The following is a 19,998-nucleotide window of genomic DNA, read 5'->3' on the forward strand; positions in this document are numbered from 1 at the left end:
TGCAAAAAGGATGAAATTGATCATTGTCAATGACCTTATAGATCAAACAATGACTGATACATGAGATACCATCAAACAGAGCAAACCGAAGCATACATTGGTCAATCTCTGAACCTCAAAACAGCATTAAGATGTAAAACGGAGGTAAAGCAACCATGAAATATATATATATATATATATATATATATATATATATATATATATATATATATATATATATATATATGTAACCTTGACCTTGATGATAGGAAGTCAAATGTGAAATGGAAGACATCTTGTAACATAATACATGTATGATAAATTTCTTTCATCAAGCAAATAGTTTGGAAGTTTCAGAGCAACGGGAACATGTTATTGAAACCTAAAATATTTGCTGCCTGTAATCTTGAACATGAAGACTCATCACAGTTTGGCAATTACAACAAAATATACAGAATATTATCTTTTAACCTTAAAGGAGACTAGAAATCAAAATTTTCCTTCTACGTATGTAATTCTCTACAGATTGTAATTCGACTGACATGTTTATAAATTAAATATCGTAAGCGGGTAGTGATTTTATTGCGTGGAAGATACCACGATTCCGTAAATTGCCGAGTTTTTCCGAGTTTTAATAAGACGACAGATCACGTGGTACCGTGACGCAATACTAGCCAGTCCTCGAATACAAACATAAACATTGGCGAGCGAGGCAGACGGAAGGAGACCACATTTGGGTTGCACATTCAAAACTTGAATCTGCAGTCTGATATAATAGTTTATGTACTGTACTGGTCAGTGTTAAAATAATTTTTTTAGGCACAGGCCCCGGGCCGGTGACTTAAATAAACTCAAGCCCTGACTGAAATTCCACAAGCACGGACAGTTCATACCTGTCAACTCTCAAGCCGGGAGAAAAACCTCCTGATTTTGGGGGTATTTCCTCATCTACATCTCGATCTCGTAATATCTCTAAATTTTTCGCAGCGAAGTCCCGATAATTACATTATGTCTGTCAATTTTCATTTGTCAGAAGAAGAAAAAACCAACCCCAAACCGTTTATAAATAGATATAACGTATGCAATCCACAGTCTAAGCTGCCACACTGCAGACATCGTAGTGATATGACTGAAAAATTGTTAAAGCTACGTTAAAAATTCAAATCACACGCACACACGTCTAAATCCGGCACTGGACGAAATAATTAATATCACACAACATTCTTTTTTCTTTTTTTTTTCTTCTTCAGTAAATAGGACGTGAAAATTAAACATTATTCAAGTAAATTTCAGATGTTTTTAAACAACTACAACAGTACTATAGTATAACAAAATTAAAAGAATACAATTGTCACCAATTAGCTTAAATGAATGATCACTGTGAAATTTTCTCTGCAAACAAAAATCGCATCTCCATTTCCGCCAAAGAAACTCGGCCTGTTAACACCTGACATTCCTCGACCGTATATGTAAAGTTTAATTACCATAATTAAATTAAAAGGAATAAAACAAAATATACCATGCAGTATATGTGGCCCTAAAGAACTAATTCTGAATAAATATTTTGTTCAGCAAACAGTGTTACATGCATTAAGACTTAAACCTGAAGTCCATGGCATCGTAAGTAACAACAAAATAGGCATCGTTTATTTTGGCAATCAATTGCTGGTGTTTACACACACACACACACACACTGTCGAACAGGGTTTCTTTGAAGTATGTCCGAAGGGCAGTCCTTTTCACAAGATCAATGCAAGGATGGAATATGTTCATCAGTCACATCGGCTTTATTGTGATGTGATGTGATTTTGATTTTTAACGTAGCTTTAACAATTTTTCAGTCATATCGCTACGATGTCTGCAATGTGGCAGTTTATAGTGATGTCTAGCACTGGGGCATCATGCCGCAGACATGTAGCATGATGTCCCACCCAGTCACATTATCCTGACACCAGGCCGACCAGTCCTAACACTAACCTCTTAATGCTGAACGCCAAGCGAGGCAGCTGTTAGTACCATTTTAAAAGTCTTTCGTATGACTCGGCCGGGGATCGAACCCACGACCTCCCGCATCCGAGGTGGACGCTCTAACCACTAGGCCACCGGAACGGTCACATCGGCTTTATTGTTTGCGTACTTAAATCAAAACTTTAGCTATTTTGCAATTTAGCCAGAGCTGACCAGAATATGCAAAATGGGCTTGTCCTGGGGGAATAATAAGGCGTATCACATGGAGAAAAGGTACGTCCCATGGGCGCTCGCACATTGGGGCAAGGGGTTGGGTCAATAGTCCCCCCCCCCCAGTTTCTATTGTCAGCCATTTAATGTGAAACTTTGACCTCTTTTCTTTTAATCGCTGTTATTTAAACTGCCCAAGGAATAATTTTATATCAGTTCCAATCATTACAGATTACCGTTTATACATACTACATGTATACAATGATTTTTTTTTTAAATTTGTAATTTTTATAAGATTACTGAAAATTGTGTTTTCTCGAAACACGACAGGTTTAGAATATTATTTTTGGCAAAGCCTCCATTTGATTAAAATCAAATCTAAATTTCACCTTCGACAGTATTGATTTGATTTAGATTGTGCATGCATGTCAACATCTTGAAAATACATTTACTAATTTCACCAGCGCGATCAAAGTTTCCTCAGGCAAACAATTTTTGTTTCGACAAGCCTGACGGGCACCTCATTTTGAATACAGGATGGGCCGGAACTAAAACCAGAGGGACCCAGGGTGTCGGGCTATCCGATTTATTTTTAGCACTGCTGGTGTAGATAAAAGATCTGTGAATTGATTGTTGCATTTTGTGGTCACTTACTCGGCCTTCTGCCTATTTTCGTAACTCGCACGTTCAACACTTTTCCCAGGTTTTAAAATATTCAACGTTATGTCTGGAACAGAGTCAACTTTTTGTCTAAGCCTAGCATTTGCGTATCCTTGAGCTGCCATTTTTTCAGAATCCCTGTCGTAACAGTTCTTTGAGAAATGTAACGAGCACATAGGGCTGTATGGTGTTGCTTTGAAATCGACTCGTCTGTAATAATGTATCCATTCTTTCACTATGCCTTTATCTTTCGGAAAAGAAAAAAAAAGTGTTGTCCACTGGCTTTTCTTAATGTTTTATTACACCCGTAAGCAACGCAAAACGGTATTGTCTTTTACTCTGGCAACTCCCACTTGGGCTGCTGGAGTCGCTACTATGACGTCACATCCCGAAAGTAACCGAATAGGCGCGGAAATTTTGCATACGAGGTCACGGAAATTCAGCTCCTAGAAGATAGGCCAATATTTTAATATTGGCATTTCGGTCGCAGATGATACTTCAGAATAAGGTTTACTGCTATAGTACCTTTATTATTATCCAATATTTCCATTGGTTTCTGGTCTCCTTTAAGTAGTTCTAATATTATAGAATGGAATGTGTGAAGGATAATTTCACTGACCCATGACCTTGACCTACAAAATATGACCAAATATACATTCTAATGATGATTTATACTATATTTCATCTCTTAAGTTACACAGAGGAAAGAAAAGTGTAATGGAAAACTTAAAATAGTGACCTATGACCTTCAACTTGATCATAACCACCCCCAAGTGGCACATGAAGCTCTGAATAATTTTATAATTAATAACAAGTTTTAATCCTAAAGCTAAAAGAGCTCTGAAGTAATGGAGCTGAACGCAAGGAGTTATGTCAAAACTTAAAATAACCTGTAACCTTCAAGATATTTAACATTCCTTCTGACAATGATATATAAATACCAGTACACCAAGTTTCATCCTTTGCTCTCCAGTGGATTAAATCTTATCAATCAGAATATAAAGTGCAACAGATAAATTCAACCAGAGTGTAATCAACAATTTCAGCACTAATCTCTATGAAGCTTGTACTATCATACAGAACATAAATTCAGACCAAGTGTTTTTGACAACAAAATGTTCACAATTTGGAAGGCAATTTTTAATCCTTACAATTAACCATTTCTTTGGCACTAGCCAGTATTGTGTGCCCAAGGATATACCAAAATAGCAGTTCTGAGTTGATATGATGGGTGGATTCGAACTTCCACCCTTTTGGTCACTAGCACAGCATGCTAACTACCATCATTAATATCAGAAGTTTACTACTAAATAAACATTTATTCCTACTTGAAATTGGTTATAAAGTGTAACCTGTACATGCCAGGATACAGTGACACACACACACACACACACACACACATATATATATAGTAGTCCCCCTCTTGAGCAGCCACCCTGACCAGCAGCCACCTGCTTCTTACAGCCAGAATCCCTTGGCACTGACGAGTTTGTATTCAAAAGTACCCCTCAAGAATGGCCACCCCTCTAACGTGACCAGCGGCCAGCATATTAGTACATAAAATGTCAAATGTTCCCCTCACAAGCGGCCACGTTTTTTTCTTCAAATGTATCCAGAACTAATAATTCATGTCCTGAAGTAAGGTAAGTAATCAGATTATCTCTATCATTGATGCATGTCCCCCAATGTCAAGTTTCAGTTACTGAAAGAAGTGTTGACTAAAGTACATGTAACAGTAAGATTAATATTACATCATTGTCTATAAAAAGCCGACATTAACAGGAAATGGGCATGACAATGTTATGGTAGAGTTTTGGGCTTCATACATCTGTCGAGTTCTTATTTTTGATGATTATAATCGGACATAATTGTGAATCATAACAGATAATAACAGGGTCAGCATAGACTAAAAATAGATTATTTTGCATTAACACACACACAGAACTTAACCTTGAACAAAACAGGGCACCAGACAACAACTGAAAAATCATGTGACAGCACATGTAATGCTTCCTTTACGAAGAAGGCATTTTGTCCACTCGACAAAAGTTTTGTCTGCATAATTAAATCGCATACAGTTAGCAAGATCCGAATAAATCATTTCCAAACATTAACATGTCATCACGTAAACAGAGATGTATTAGTTTAGAAGAAAGTTGGTTATTCTACTCGACAACATCGGGTGAGGTGGAGAGGGTAGACTTGCTGAACAATTTTATGTAGAAAAGAACTGAAAAAAACAATTTTATGTTGAAAAGACTCAAATAAACAACATTGCAACCGATTAGGAGGATATTCATCAGCAGTGGGAAAAAGGAAAGAGAATTATGTATGTACCAAGATTTAAGTGACGTTTCTGAATGGTTTTGCAATGTGCATGACAACAATACCCGCTCGGATATCATGCTTACGCCAAGAATAAGAACTATTAATGTATATTCAGTTGAAATAAGTCTATTATTATAACAAGAAGACTTTTAATAATTAATGTTACTTTTAAACAAAGACATTGAATGAAGATATTAAATACTTTGAAGTAAGTAGCTTTCATACCACGTACATTACATATACTTCTCACAAAAAATTTAGTCCCACTCTGGAAGTCCACCCATCTTTCAAGGCCACTTTCCCGGTGCAGAAGGGGTGAACATGTGAATATGAACTAAATATAAATACTTGATGTTAATAAAGTTTTAAATGTAACTCATAATGACCTGCCATTCTGGTAGTACTAATTGCAATGCAATCAATATTCAAGTTTCACGATTCAAACATAAACAGCATCCAATAAATGTACTAAAACATAACTCTACAAAGTCACAGAAGCATAAAATACAGGTCAAAGAGACATTCTTTCAATGTACATGAAAGTTACTGCATTAACAGCTTCTCCAGTAAATACACGTATATCCTATCACCTCTTGCAATGAAATGCCTACTATGCAAACTTTATTGTGAAATATGGATCTGCAGTAGATATGATTGTATTCTCTGTACAATCAATATCTTTCTATCAACAAGGCAGACGTTAGTATGATTTTTATAAGTCTTTGGTATTACTTGGCCAGGGATCAAACCCATGACCTCCTGCAATTGAGTCAGACGCTCTAACCACTAGGCCACCAGAGATGTTTGTGTCTGTGGTAGATATGATTTTATTTGATGTACAATTAAACATAACCTCCAGTTTTGTACATCGGTTTTGTTTGAGTTTTATATAACTGGATTTTCTTCTTATTCATACTTTTTGCCACCCCCATCCCTCTGTCCTGTTGTTTAACTTGTATGGTGTCGGGCATAAATTAAACACATATCTACCAATAATGCCCTGTAGATCGCTCAAAATGGCAAAGCCATGTGATTGCCAAGGCTATAAAATCTATCTCCGATTGCGCCAATTGGTATTATTATGTGGCTTCTTAATTTTCATGGCTTTAAATGGATATTTCAGTAGGTCTTTGAGACCTTAACATCAAATACATTTGTCAGTCCAATATTTTTTTCTTTGCAAAAATATTTTTAGTTTTAAGGTGTGTGTTTGGTAAATGTCTTTCAAAAGTTAACGTGTATCTTCAAACGTCGAAGTGCGACATTGAAAATACTACAAGTTGTACATGTGCAAACTATCCTGAAGGACTGATGTTGACTGGATGCAGGAAGCTACTGTAACAACTGCAGCAACTGACTTTAAAATAAGACACTCCTTAAGCCAATGCTTCGTGATCCATGCACATTTCATGCAAAACAGGTGAGGACAAAAATAACTTGGTTTTCTTCATTGAAATTACTTTGTTGACAACATGAATGGCCACTGATAGAGTTAAACAGCCAATACAGTGTACACAGTTCTGTGCCTTTAAAAAAATTATGTACTCTCTCATAAACAATTTTATTTTCAAAGTTGATGGGAAAAGTGAAGGATACTTTTATCATAGTATAGCTCGTGTATCTTTTATTTTAATATATGATGCCATGTTATTCTTGCAGAATAAACTTGGGAAAGAAATATGACATGCATGTCATAATGTTCCATTATTCTTGATCTTACATGTTCTATATAAATAGTACAGCATTCGTTTGTAATCTCTTCTTGGGTTTTATACGTATTACTGCTTTCATTAATTTCTTCAAAGTGGGTTTTGGAAATAGTATTGCAATAAAAGGAAAACTATTACAAATTATTAACCAGCACACAAAACACTTTTATGAAATATCAATTATTGAGAAAAAAAAACATTGATGTTGCCGCTTGATGGAAAACAGTTTGTAATTGCAAACTGCAGCTAAGCAATTTCTTGTGATGTATGCTACATTATGGGCAGGATGGGAAAATAATGATGAAATTTAAAACATCATTTTTCTATGTTATGCATGTTTGTCTTCATGTAACCCAAGCTAGGCCACTAATATAAATAAATAAACCAAGAAAGGTTAACACTGTAGAATTTGTACAGGTAAAGGTATGAAATTGACATCTGCCATGGTCGGGTTTATGCGGTCAGGGCTTCTCCTATCTGTCTAGTGTGTCAACTCACTGAGAGAATACAAGAGAATCATTGAGGGGTGCCACAAAACCCACTACAGCTGCAATAATATCCGAGACCAACTTCCACTAGTCTGAGTTGATTTCCACTAGAATGGATGGAAACTATGCCAGACTGAGTGGACTTCCACTATTCCACTTAATCCCCTGCCCCGCTGTCCACATTCAAGCTGGATTATAATTGGGCAATCCATAAAACCTGATGTCTATACTGTTGCATGCTAAAACCTAGCATGGTTAACTAAAGCCAGATAAGATGAAATATGGGTCACAGTGGCTTCTTTGTTGTAAGAAATAGGTACAAATAGAGATGCATATAATCATCAATTGTACAATTCTATCACAAAAGGGGACTAAGGAATGAACACCTGAACAAAATTTATGTCAAGTCAGTAAAACCTAAAATATGAGCCATAATTACCTATAATCAAAATTGGAGAGCAGTGATCATAAAGATGTATCCCCTAATATAGTTTGATGATTCTAGATTGAATATTATTTACATATCATACATAACTTATAATGTAGCATTGAGCTAAATGTACAATCTTAACATAAGCCAGTAAAGTGTGAGCTGTAGGTCACAGTGACTTTTTATTGTGTGGGTTTGGTACTAAAAGTGTTCTGATTCCTGCAACAGAACTTGAGAATTAAACATAACAAAGCTGAACCAAAGACTGTGAACTATGATAAGTGGGTCACATTGACCTCCTTTTGTCATGAGGGAGTAGAGTCTGTCTGGATACATCCCATCACCAACTCTCATGATTTCAGGTATAACAGTAAGTATACAGTGTGCAAGAAACCTGAAAGAAGTACAAATTTTTTACCCAGAATGTACACAAACAACACTTAGCCCCACAGGTGGTAGGTCTTATTAAACCCACTCCAATCTTGCTTAAGACTTAGGACACAAGAATGACTGAGATGCATTGCGGCAGTACTGATTTCTGGTGGTAAGAGCTAAGGACACAAGAATATTGAGATGCATTGTGGCAGTACTGATTTCTGAGGGTAAGAGCTAGGACACAAGAATGATTGAGATGCATTGAGGCAGTACTGATTTCTGGGGCTAAGAGTTATGACACAAAAATGACTGAGATGCAATGATGCAGTAATGATTTCTGGAGGTAAGAGCTAGAACACAAAAATGACTGAGATGCACTGAGGCTGTACTGGTTCTAGGGGGTAAGAGCTAGGACACAAGAATGACTGAGATGCAGTGAGGCTGTGCTGATCCTGGGGGTAAGAGCTAGGACAAGAATGAATGAGCTGCATTGAAGCTGTATTAATCCTGTGTGTAAGAGCTAGGACACGAATGACCGAGATGCATTGAGGCTGTACTGATCCTGGGTGTAAGAGCTAGGACACGAATGACCGAGATGCATTGAGGCTGTACTGATTCTGGGGGTAAGAGCTAGGACACAAGAATGACTGAGATGCATTGAGACTGTACTAATCCTGGTGGTAAGAGCTAGGACACAAGAATGACTGAGATGCATTGAGGCTGTACTGATCCTGGGGGTAAGTGCTAGGACAAGAATTACTTAGATGCATTGATGCTGTACTAGTTCTAAGAGTAGTACAATAGCTCTCCCCTACTTCAGACAAATGATCTAATAAAGGAGTAAATTTCTGTTGCAAACAAAAAATTTCAGTGTATCCTCACTGTGCCATTGCTATGGTGGGCAGAAAGGTATGATGTTTTAAAAACAATCATTAATTAAATTTGGTGGCAATTAATTGAAACTTTCGAGATGTGAATTGTTGAATATTTGTGCTGAAAGCTTAAATTGATATTACAAATGGTTACGGCACGACATCTATTCATTTGTGTCATCAAATCACAATAATTACCTTTATAATCAAAACTGTTTACATGTTTTTCTGCTCACCATTTATACATCCATTTGACCAGTCACTAGTTAATGTGATACAGTTCTCAACTACTTCTACTGAGGTATGACCTTGGCCTTGAAGGTACCAAATGTGGCAAGCAACACAGCTTCTAATAATGATGTAAGAGTATACAAGGTTTCTTCCATTAATCTAAAACAATTCTAAAAAGCATCAAGGAAAGTATGATGAAATATTTTACCCTCAATGGTCTATGCAACACACCTGCCAAGAATGATGTATGTACATTATGATACCAAGTTTCATTGCTATTCTTAAATACTGACCTATGACCTTGACTTGAAAAGAATGCACCCCAATGTGGTTCATAATACACTGTCTAATGATAACACACAAATATACAGACTTTCATCTCATAATTTCAAATGGTCTGAAAGTTATTGAGCAGAAGAAAAGCAAGAATATATTTAAAAGTCAGTTGTCATTCACCTAAATGAAAGAACCCCAATCTGATACATGACACATCTTCTAATAATGATGTAATAGTATACCAAGTTTCATTCCTTAATCTCAAAAGGAACTGAACATTAAGTGTAATGGAAAACCTATACTAAATAAATATGACCCTGACCTCAAGGATACTGGCCCTATTTTATAAGTGAAACACCTTCTGATGATGTTGTACAAGAATACCATTTTGTTTTGATCCTTTAATCCCAAAATTATTTCATTGTCATTAAGTTAAAATGAAAGTGTGACTTTCATATAAATTACAATGTTGATACTATTTCTTCCAACATTTTTGAAAAAAGCAAATAAACAAAATATTGTGCATGGATTTCTTCCTCAAATTGCAGGCACCCATACTCAGAGTCAGATCAGGAGCAAAGGTACTTACAAGTAAGATGCTGGTGACCTGGAACTTGTCGTTCTCTTCAATGGTTTTTATTGTGTATGAAGCCTGTCCTGCAATTTGATTACCTCCCTTGAACCACTGCACCACAGGCAGAGGATTCCCATTCACAACACAGGTGACATTCCCCTTGTCATTTCCATACCAGTTGTAAAATGGACCCTGAGGCTGGTTATTGAATTTAGCAGCATCTGTAATACAGAAATAAATTGTCTGATGGTTTCAACTATCATCGTGAGAATCAATGAGGGAGATGGGAGCTTTTGTAAAGCAAAACATTTAATGTGGGTACTTCCATTCACGGAGCTGCCTCTGTGAAGGTTTGTATAATTGCAGGAATTTTATTTGGAAGTTTAGCCTCTATAAGTACCTAAATACAGAAGAAGAAAAAATACCAACAATGGTTGCTTGAATGGTTAAAATATAGAAACCAGTACAAGCTCAAATGCTATCAGGTGGATTTCAATTTTAACACAAATTTTTCCAACACATAATTAGAAGAATAAATGCTTTCATTAACTATGCTTTATGTAAATTATCCATTCAGTTGGATTACATAAAACTAGGGTTAAAACTGAAATCTCTTAGAAGTGCAGAGAATAAAGTGCAACTTTCCATGTTTTTAACAGCAGTTTCATCTCCATTAAAGATCTATATAAATAAACATAATATCTATTTTTTCTAGATCATTAAATTATCATTTAATTATCAACAATATTACTACTTAAATACTTTGTGCTCTTCCATTTCTTTCTCTCCTTGCTGATGAGCTCTTCTACAGTGCTGTCACAATTAGTGGTGGTTGTGAAATGTATTTTTAAAAGAGAGATTTGCAATATTTTTTTGGCAAATGTTGCAGATGCATGGCAAGAATCTATTAAAGCAGCAATTAGAGCTTGGATATCATTCAAGATTTTGTCAGTAATTAATAATTTACCATAATTTATTAATTGTGACACCAAATTGGCACCCACAAAATGGCAAAAATTGAAGGTAAAATGCAGGTTGCATGTGCTTATTGAAGAAAATTTTATTTGACCAAAATTATTAGTATTGTCTATTTAGAGAGCTTTAAACTACACACTTTTAGTAAACATCATATGGAGTATGTACAGAAAACATTCCTTGCCAATATCTGCCGGCCAAAAAATGTCATTCACCATTTTAGGAAAAAGATAATAATAGCTTGTAAGTTTCAATTCTCTGAAATCATAATTTTCATGACATATTCATTTATTTACTGACTTTGAAGAAATGTTTCCCTGTCACAGTGTCATGCGCATTGCAACAAATTTGTGCACACTCATAAAATAACCTAAAAATTGTTGTGATCATCCATAAATATAAGGAATAACTTAATGGAATCGGTAGCTTTCCCCAATTGATATATACACAAAACTACTTTGAGTACTGATTTTCAGAACATTTTGTTTCGATTCTTAATTATACACTGTAGCAACCTACGACTATCGCTACTACATAGAAAATCCATGCTGCTGCAATAAAAAATCCAAAGACTTGCATAAACTCCCTGGCTATTGTCCATTTTTTGTTGGAAATGGACTAAGAGTTCAATGGTATGAACCAAATGAAGGTGGGGAAGGCGTAACAAGTTGAGATGGGTGAGAAATGCCATACCCAGATGGACAAACTGTTGAGATGGACAGATCAGACTTCACTCAATTAATTAAAAAACCTTGATGATTTCAAAGAGATAGGTGATCATTCTTTCCATGGACTAGATTTGAATTTACCAATGTTTCTGCTGGATCACATCAAAATATACCACTGCAGAAATAAAATGAAGTTAAATGGAACAGGGACACAACACCAGTGAGTAGTTTCATGAAGTCCCAAGGCCTCACTCGTGTTCAAGCAGAAAGGTAGAGTGCAAAATATAAAAATATGCTTGTCAGATTGAGACTGATGGCAAATTCATTTGGATGGTTGGAGAGGCAAGCTGATCTTGCTGTCTCCCATCTCGAATTTTGGTGGAAGTATGAACTGATTTAAATGACTGAGGTGGAGGAGGGATCTGAATTTGTCAATGGCCTTCATGACCAAAAAAAACTTTAAACGAAACCCCAGAGATTGGGGATTATAAACAACCTTCACTGCTCACTTCTCAATGAGTACCTGATAGCTTGCTGTAAAAGTGTGTAATTTTACTGAGTCAGACAATAATTCCGTCAGGAATTTAGAGGACAAATGGGGAGAGGGATGGCAAAACAAGATCTGAAGCCCCTCGCAGACAATTTGGATTGCCCACTAGCCTGGTGGAAAGAGATGAATCCAATGATGTGTGAAAAGCACAATTCTTGTGGCTAAAGAATTGATGTCTTCAGGAGCTCAAGGACACAAGTCAACAGTGAAAATCAGAGGATTTAGAGTAAATAAACTTTGTTTTCTACCCCCTCAATATGACTGCCTATGAGACTGATTAACATGTTGTCTTCATGTATAGGATTGTGATGATGGCTGGATTTTCAATGAGCAGCAAATGATCAGGCATCACTTCATCTCCTTTCATCATGTCTTTGTGGGTGAAATGTATGGTAAACATTTAAAAGGTGATGGTGGCTGTGCAAAGAGATGAAGGGACAGTTCTTGGACTGCATGCCTCTGCACATCCCCTATCTTGGCACTGAACAGCAGAGGTGATCTGAAGGTGGTGGTGCACAGGTTCAGCGCTTGATGTGGATCAAGTGTAGTTAAGCATAAACATGCATCCCATCACGCAAGATCAAGATTAGTGGAAGCCACCAAAACGTTCACCCGGTTAATTACCTTTGATATTATAGCCACTGACTCCCAGGTGTGTTCATAGCTGACCTTTACTGCAAGCTTGAAAATTGCCTGAGACACAAAGTCTATCAACAAAGATGTGGCAACGATGTTGCGAACATGCCTTGAAGTGGTATGCAGAATGAATTCATCCATCTTATAGTATGCTGGTGTCTGATTGTCTGCAGCATAGATCTTGTCTAATGCCAGGAGATCTGAAGAGTGTCGGAATTGGTCTTATACCAGCAAAATTTATATAATAAAAGTGTTAAAAAAATGTAATGTGTTTAAAATTGATACTGAATGTAACATACACTGCTATAACAGTCAACAGGCAGGCCTATGTGTATGGAGTCAACTAGGTAACATATGTTCTATTTATAGCGCACTGCACTATGACTAACTTTAATACATTATATAGACTGCTTAAAAAAACATACACTCTATGAGGTAAAGGATTAAAAGATGGTGCAGATGGTGGAGTAGTTGCATTTCCTCCATTTTCCTAGGTGTAACAGTATCAGTAGGTTAGGCACATCATATCTTTGATGGGGTAGGGGACCCAATGGCATCCCCTACTAGGCTGACCAAAGCATCAGTACTCTTGCATGTGTTTGATTTTCCATATCTCTCCAATTTTTGCAGTTTTCCTTATCACTATCCACCATGTATTCTCTGTCCAACTACACATGCTGCAAGTACCTTTGTACAGGCGAGACAAGCCATGAGAATCCTTATTGGTTTTTAATTTCATGAATTTAACACACTTTGTCATCAATGTTAAATGACAAAGAAAAAAAGAAACAAGAAATTAATAGTTCAACTGCATTAACAATGACAATAAACCCACAATAACAGGGTAGATAAATAGATAGTGCATGCAAACACAAACCATACCACGTTCTATTGCAATGTTCCAATGTAGAACCATGCAGTCCAAGAATGTAGAAACTATGCCTGCAGAGGTTCAAAAATGCAAACAATTATGGTCAAAATTAAAATGAAATAATGTATACCATTTGTCAAATAACACTTAATATATCTAAAAATAACAAAATCCTCAATGGACATGATGAAATTAAGCACAAATTTATAACAGATTCCAGGAGGCAATGTGAACAATGTATTGTCAGTTCACAACTAGCACCATATGCCAGTGGAAAAAGGAGGTAATGGGCAAGATGTTTTCCTCTTTGTCTATATAATATGGACAGAAAAAGACAAATCCTGGTTATTTGGGAGGGCTGGATTTGGGATACAGTGGGGCTTTTGTGCCTAAACATTAATGTGATCAGGAAGCATATTCAAAAGGAAAACTTGATCTTTCAATGGCACTTTTTCTGCTGAAGTCCTGATAAACACTGCCTTTAATTTGACTGTCCAAGCATCTGCAATTATCCCCCTTGGAGACTTGTCGAGGTTATGGATGATATACCAGGAACTGTATTTTATATAAATTACACGTTTTCCACAAGCTTGCAAAAGGCATATTCTAGACAAATCATGCTTATTTCATTTTCATTTAGGAATCTGCAGTAGTTAATAATATACCATTGTACAAAATGAAACACTATTTTTTTTTCATTGTTTCTTTTAAAAAGATAGATTTGTTTCTGGTTGGTACCTAAACATCTTCTTTCAGTGGAATCAAACTATCGACTGTATGTTTAACCACTCTGGTGGCCTAGTGGTTAGAGCGTCCGCCTCGGATGCAGAAGGTTGTGGGTTTGATCCCTGGCCGAGTCATACCAAAGACTTGCAAAAAATGTAACTAAATGCTGCCTTGCTTGGTGCTCAGTATTAAGAGGTTAGTGTTTGGAATGGTCAGCCTGGTGTCAGGATAATGTGACTGGGTGGGAGATCATGCTACATGTCTGTGGCATGATGCCCCAGTGCTGGACATCACTATAAAACTGTCACACTGCAGACACCGTAGCGATATGACTGAAAATTTTTTAAAACTACGTCAAAAATCCAAATCACACACACACAAACCCATTCCTCTTCAAGAATGCCAGTGTGTGGAATTCTGCACTCAGTAGATTTCTACAAATTTAGCAAGGTCTGATTGTACAATTCACTGTAAAGATGAGATGAGTGTAGAAGTGGTGGCAAAGGTTACTACTGATATTGTACAATTCACTGTAAAGATGAGATGAGTGTAGAAGTGGTGGCAAAGGTTACTACTGAATATCATGCTTAACACTATGTTCTCATTGTGAACTACCCAAGAATAAGCAGAGATTGATCATGATAGATTTGTGCTAATATGCTTACAGAGAAGGGGAACTGGGGAATATAAGCATATTATTTTTTCTTAAAAATACCACAAGGTTCTTGACCCAATTACAATATTCTTGTGGCTCTCCTTGCTCCAATGTCAAGAATTTTATTTGAGATCCATTAGGAGCCTTCTTCACAAATAAAGATGGCAGGACATGTTGAATGTTGATCCACCATTTCTTTTGTTCAGAGTTGTTGGGGCAAGCAAGCTCAGGAATATCTGAGAAGATCTAAGAACATCTTCTTAGTGTTTGGACACAAATCTCCAGTGGTTCACCCAAAGAAGAAAACATGTTAGCACAGTGTGGCACTAGACTGATCTTCATCCCTTTTGCACAAGAAATGATACCAATATGGAGCTGACTATGAAGTAACCAGCCTACTTAACCAAACCAACTGGATGAATGCTTGGATTAACTATAACAATACTTTTAGGAAGAGTACCCAAATGATTCATACAACAACTATACCTCAAATGACTAAAGCACAACCTCTGAACTTTCATTAGGAACTTGATCAATTTAACTCGAGACCACTTAAATTATTTATGGCTAAAATATGTATACTCTGTGATCATGTGGCAGCTTAAAAGTCCCAATTTTTCCCAAAACAATGGATTAATATTTGCAAAAATGAAAAGGCTTTTCATGGTCAGCATCAATCCTGATTTTTATCCCCCCACCTTCCCATTCCTGGTAACACACAAATCTTGTAAAAATACTGATAAAACCAATCAAATGTAAAAGATCATTTTCATTATTGGACTTAAGTGGAGTGACGGCTCTTTAAGTCCTAAACAGAAAAGTACTGAAAGGAAATCTAACTTACAACGGACACTTAGATGACCATAGCCAGTATCATCCCCATCATTATTATGGGCTTGGCACATGTAATCACCCATGTGAGAAGGCTTCAAGTTCTCAAACTTCAGCTGCACAGTGGACTCATGGTTGACTTGATCCTTGGTAAGGGTTACCGTAATATCCTTAAAATGCAGAAAAACAAAAAGCATTTCAATGAATGGGTCTTACCTAATACCAGTTTAAGCTGAAAAATGAAGATTCTAGAATATGTTTCTGTATTCTTGTATAGAGAGGCAAATTCAGCTGCCTGTAGCTTAATAGTAACAGACGATCTACATATAAATACTAGTGACTAATAATGTTGCTGTTACTTTCAGGCAATAAATAATTGAAACATAAACGTTTTTATTTCAACACCTTCTTTAGGAGAAACTAATTTCCTCCAATGATGGGTTTGGAGTTTAGAACTGAAAAATAAATCAGTCTATCAAAAACTAAATGTTTCATCAAGATGAGTGAGAGAAACATGTTCTGACGGTGAATCCAATCAGTGCATGGAACAAGCAACTTCTACTCATCAATGCATCTAAAATTAAAAAAAGAAACTCAAGAGATATGTACAGAGCCTGATGACGAAAAACTTAGTATGACAGGGCCTTCTTGACCTTTTAACATTTCTTTTAATGGAAACAATGTGCAAAATTTAGATTTAGGTGCTGCATTTTCATTAACAAGATGTGATGCATATAGTTTGGGAATCCTAATATAAAACCAGTGCTTATCTTGAAACATCTCAAGCCTAATCATACCATAATCTAACAGTCTTGAAACCTCCCTTCCAGTCTAATAATCCCATAATATAACAGTCTTGAAAACTCCTCTTCAGAATCATACCATATTCTAAGTCTTGAGACCTCCCCTCCAGTCTAATCATCTAATAGTCTAACAGTCTTGAAACCTCCTCTCCAGTCTAATCATCCCATAGTCTAACAGTCTTGAAAACTACCCTTATATATATATATAATCCTTGTATTACAATTAAATAGATTATCGGCAGCTGTATTAAATTCTGAAAGAAAGTACTCCCTCTGGATTACACTCAGAAAGATTGTATGGCTTGTATGTTATTACCAGAAAAACTGTATTTTCCCTGTATTGTATTAACAAAAATTAGTGCGTACACTTAGAAAATTTGTATAGCACATGTATATTTAGAAAGACTGCATCTGACCTTGCATTATATTAAAAAAACACTGCATTCATCCTGTATTATATTAGGAAAGAGTGCAGTGATCCTGTACTATATTTAGAAAGAGTGTAGTGATCCTCTATATTTAGAGAGAGTGCAGTGATCCTGTACTATATTTTGAAGGGTCTAGGAAATTACCCCACTGTATATTACCCCCCTGCAACTACCCCCCTGCATTACCCTCCTATCAATTACCCCCCTGGTATATTACCCCCCTGCCATTACCACCCCACCCCAATATAATTCTTATATCCCAAGAGTAAATAATAAATTAAAATAAATTTCAAAAGAATTTATTTTAAATTTTTATTTTAGTAAATGAATCTCAGCCTTGAAAACATATACTCGTCCTGGAATATTCAATAGTAAAATCATCATATCATAATGTTATATTACCATAAAATATGTTATATTTATAAGATTACAGCTGAATGTTATGTGCAATCCCTCGCAAGTATTCTAAGTGCTTTCTATTAGCAAAGTCATTAACAATGTTCATAATTCGAGCATTGCAGTCATGATATTTGTTTCGAGATGGTTCCGCTGGATGTCCTCCAAGTTGCTGAGAAATTATCACGTTCAGGAATGATTGCTCTCTTTGAAGGATTGTCAAAAAGCGCCAAATGTTTGGATGGTCAGCAGCAACGGCAGCTTGCATTTTTCGATGCCAACCTTCAACACTGTTGTTAGTGCGAGGTAATTCATTTTGAACATGGCTGTGTACACTCCAAACTTGAGGAACAAAGACAGGATTAGCTCGGCTTTGACGTCTTCTTCTGCCAATGTAGTTATCTTCAAAATAATCTAACAATTGATTCATGTTGTCATCTTCTTTAAGTTCTTGAAGTTCTTCGAAAACCTGCACATTGTAAGAAAGCGGCACAAAAGCCAAAGCAGCTACCATTCTAACGGACATTGCAAATTCTGAATCATCTTGATATCTTTCCTGAAATCCAAGAGCTTGTACTTTTCGGCATATGCTCTGAAAAAAATGATAAAAACATCCTTGTACATCTATCCCTGCATAGCATTCTGCAACAGAATTCATGGCTGCTTTTTCATAATCCATCATAACTGTTGCAGGCTGAGCATTTAGAATTAGTGCCTTTATCTCCATGAAAAGACGTTGATAAGTTTCCATAGTTTTATTTGTAAGCAAGCAGTAGAGGCAAGAAATGACATCACCACCGATGAGTGCATGCACCGTATATAATTGAAAGAAAAGCTCAGGCACAATAGCAAAAGTTCCATCCATGAACCAATTAGGAGATTGTGCTAATAATGATGACGTTTTATCAGTCCTAAAGATTAAAATTCTGTTTATATCTCCTACACCGCTATCAAATAACAAGAAATTCTCACCATTTGGAAGTTTCTTGTATACCTCAGGCAGTTCAATGGTTGCTCGATCAGTTGGAAGAGGCTGTGGAGCATGAATAACTTGTCGCTTTCGTCGGACCTGATGACGAAGATGTTGTATAGGAACCATTTGTACTGATGCTCCTTCACTATGATTCTGCATTTCCTGGCCAAGAATCTGTTGAGGTGTTTCTTCTGTTTCCACTGCTCTTTTTGTAATGTTTTGTCTAACTTGCAGAACTTCACATTGTGCTGAATCTGGTGCATGTGTATGCTCATGCAGAGATCCTACTACAACATCATTTATAACTTTGATCTTTGCTTTACATTCAGATACTCCTAATAAATTTCCTCGTCGCTTTTCACATTCATAACTGATTACACCTGCCGCTAAATCTTTCTGCTTTACATAGACATATCCATTATGCATAATTTTTTGCTTTCCACATATACTCTGAACATTATCCATGGTAAAAATATTTCTGGTGATATATATTTTTAAGAACGTGTATATATATATATATATATATATATATATATATATATATATATATATATATATATATATATAGTTTTTCTGGAGCATGCGCATATAAATAATTTTTGCTTGAAGTATATTCAATGAGGTGAAGCCAATACCCTTATCAGATTGTATTTGTGTACACTTAATTAGAAACCATTTCTGCTCGAAGTATATTCAGTGAGGTGAAGCCAACACAATTGTATAGATGGACCACAGATTAAACTGCTAAAATCATTTTTATTGTTGTGAAGCCAATACTCTAATCAGATTGTGTTTGTGTACACTTAATTAGAAACCATTTCTGCTCGAATTTTATTCAGTGAGCTGAAGACAAAACAATAGTATAGATTGAGCACGGATTATCAGATTGTGTTTGTGTACACTTTAATTAAATTCGTCGTATTTGCTTTAGTTCGATTTTGTATCTGTATGTCTAAATGATGCTAATGGCAGGGGGTAATATGCAGGGGGATAATTGATAGGGGGGTTATGGCAGGGGGCTAATATACTGGGGGGGGGGGTGTAATTGATTGGGGGGTAATGGCAGGGGGGTAGTTGCAGGGGGGTAATTTACAGGGGGGTAATGTCCTGCTCCCATTTTGAAAGAGTGTAGTGATCCTCTATATTTAGAGAGAGTGTAGTGATCTTGTACTATATTCAGAAAGAGTGAAATGAGCCTGTATTATATACAGACTATGCTGACCCTTTAATATATTTAGAAATATTGAATTGCCCCTTTATTGTATGAAGGATGAGCAGGAGTGAGATTTTGAATCAATTTACAATCTTTCCAGTTAAATGTTGATCTGTAATCAGTTTGTACCGAGACTACTTTTGTCCAGCCTAGAAATTAGTGTTAGAACCAAA

General features: G+C 36.2%; 1 protein-coding gene across 1 annotated transcript in view; it reads right to left on the reverse strand.

The window, feature by feature from the left end:
* Positions 1-19,998, reverse strand: part of LOC149797120 (hemicentin-2-like) — a 287,779-nt gene that overhangs the window by 178,992 nt on the left and 88,789 nt on the right. The window contains exons 9-10 of the mRNA XM_089961792.1: positions 16,026-16,182; positions 10,116-10,321 (exon numbers count right to left, since the gene is read on the reverse strand). Coding sequence (XP_089817918.1) covers positions 10,116-10,321; positions 16,026-16,182 — 363 coding nt within the window. The remainder of the gene's footprint in view (positions 1-10,115; positions 10,322-16,025; positions 16,183-19,998) is intronic.

Source organism: Sinohyriopsis cumingii, chromosome 6 (assembly GCF_028554795.1).
Source record: "Sinohyriopsis cumingii isolate HCF-2022 chromosome 6, ASM2855479v2, whole genome shotgun sequence".
Classification (NCBI taxonomy): domain Eukaryota; kingdom Metazoa; phylum Mollusca; class Bivalvia; order Unionida; family Unionidae; genus Sinohyriopsis; species Sinohyriopsis cumingii.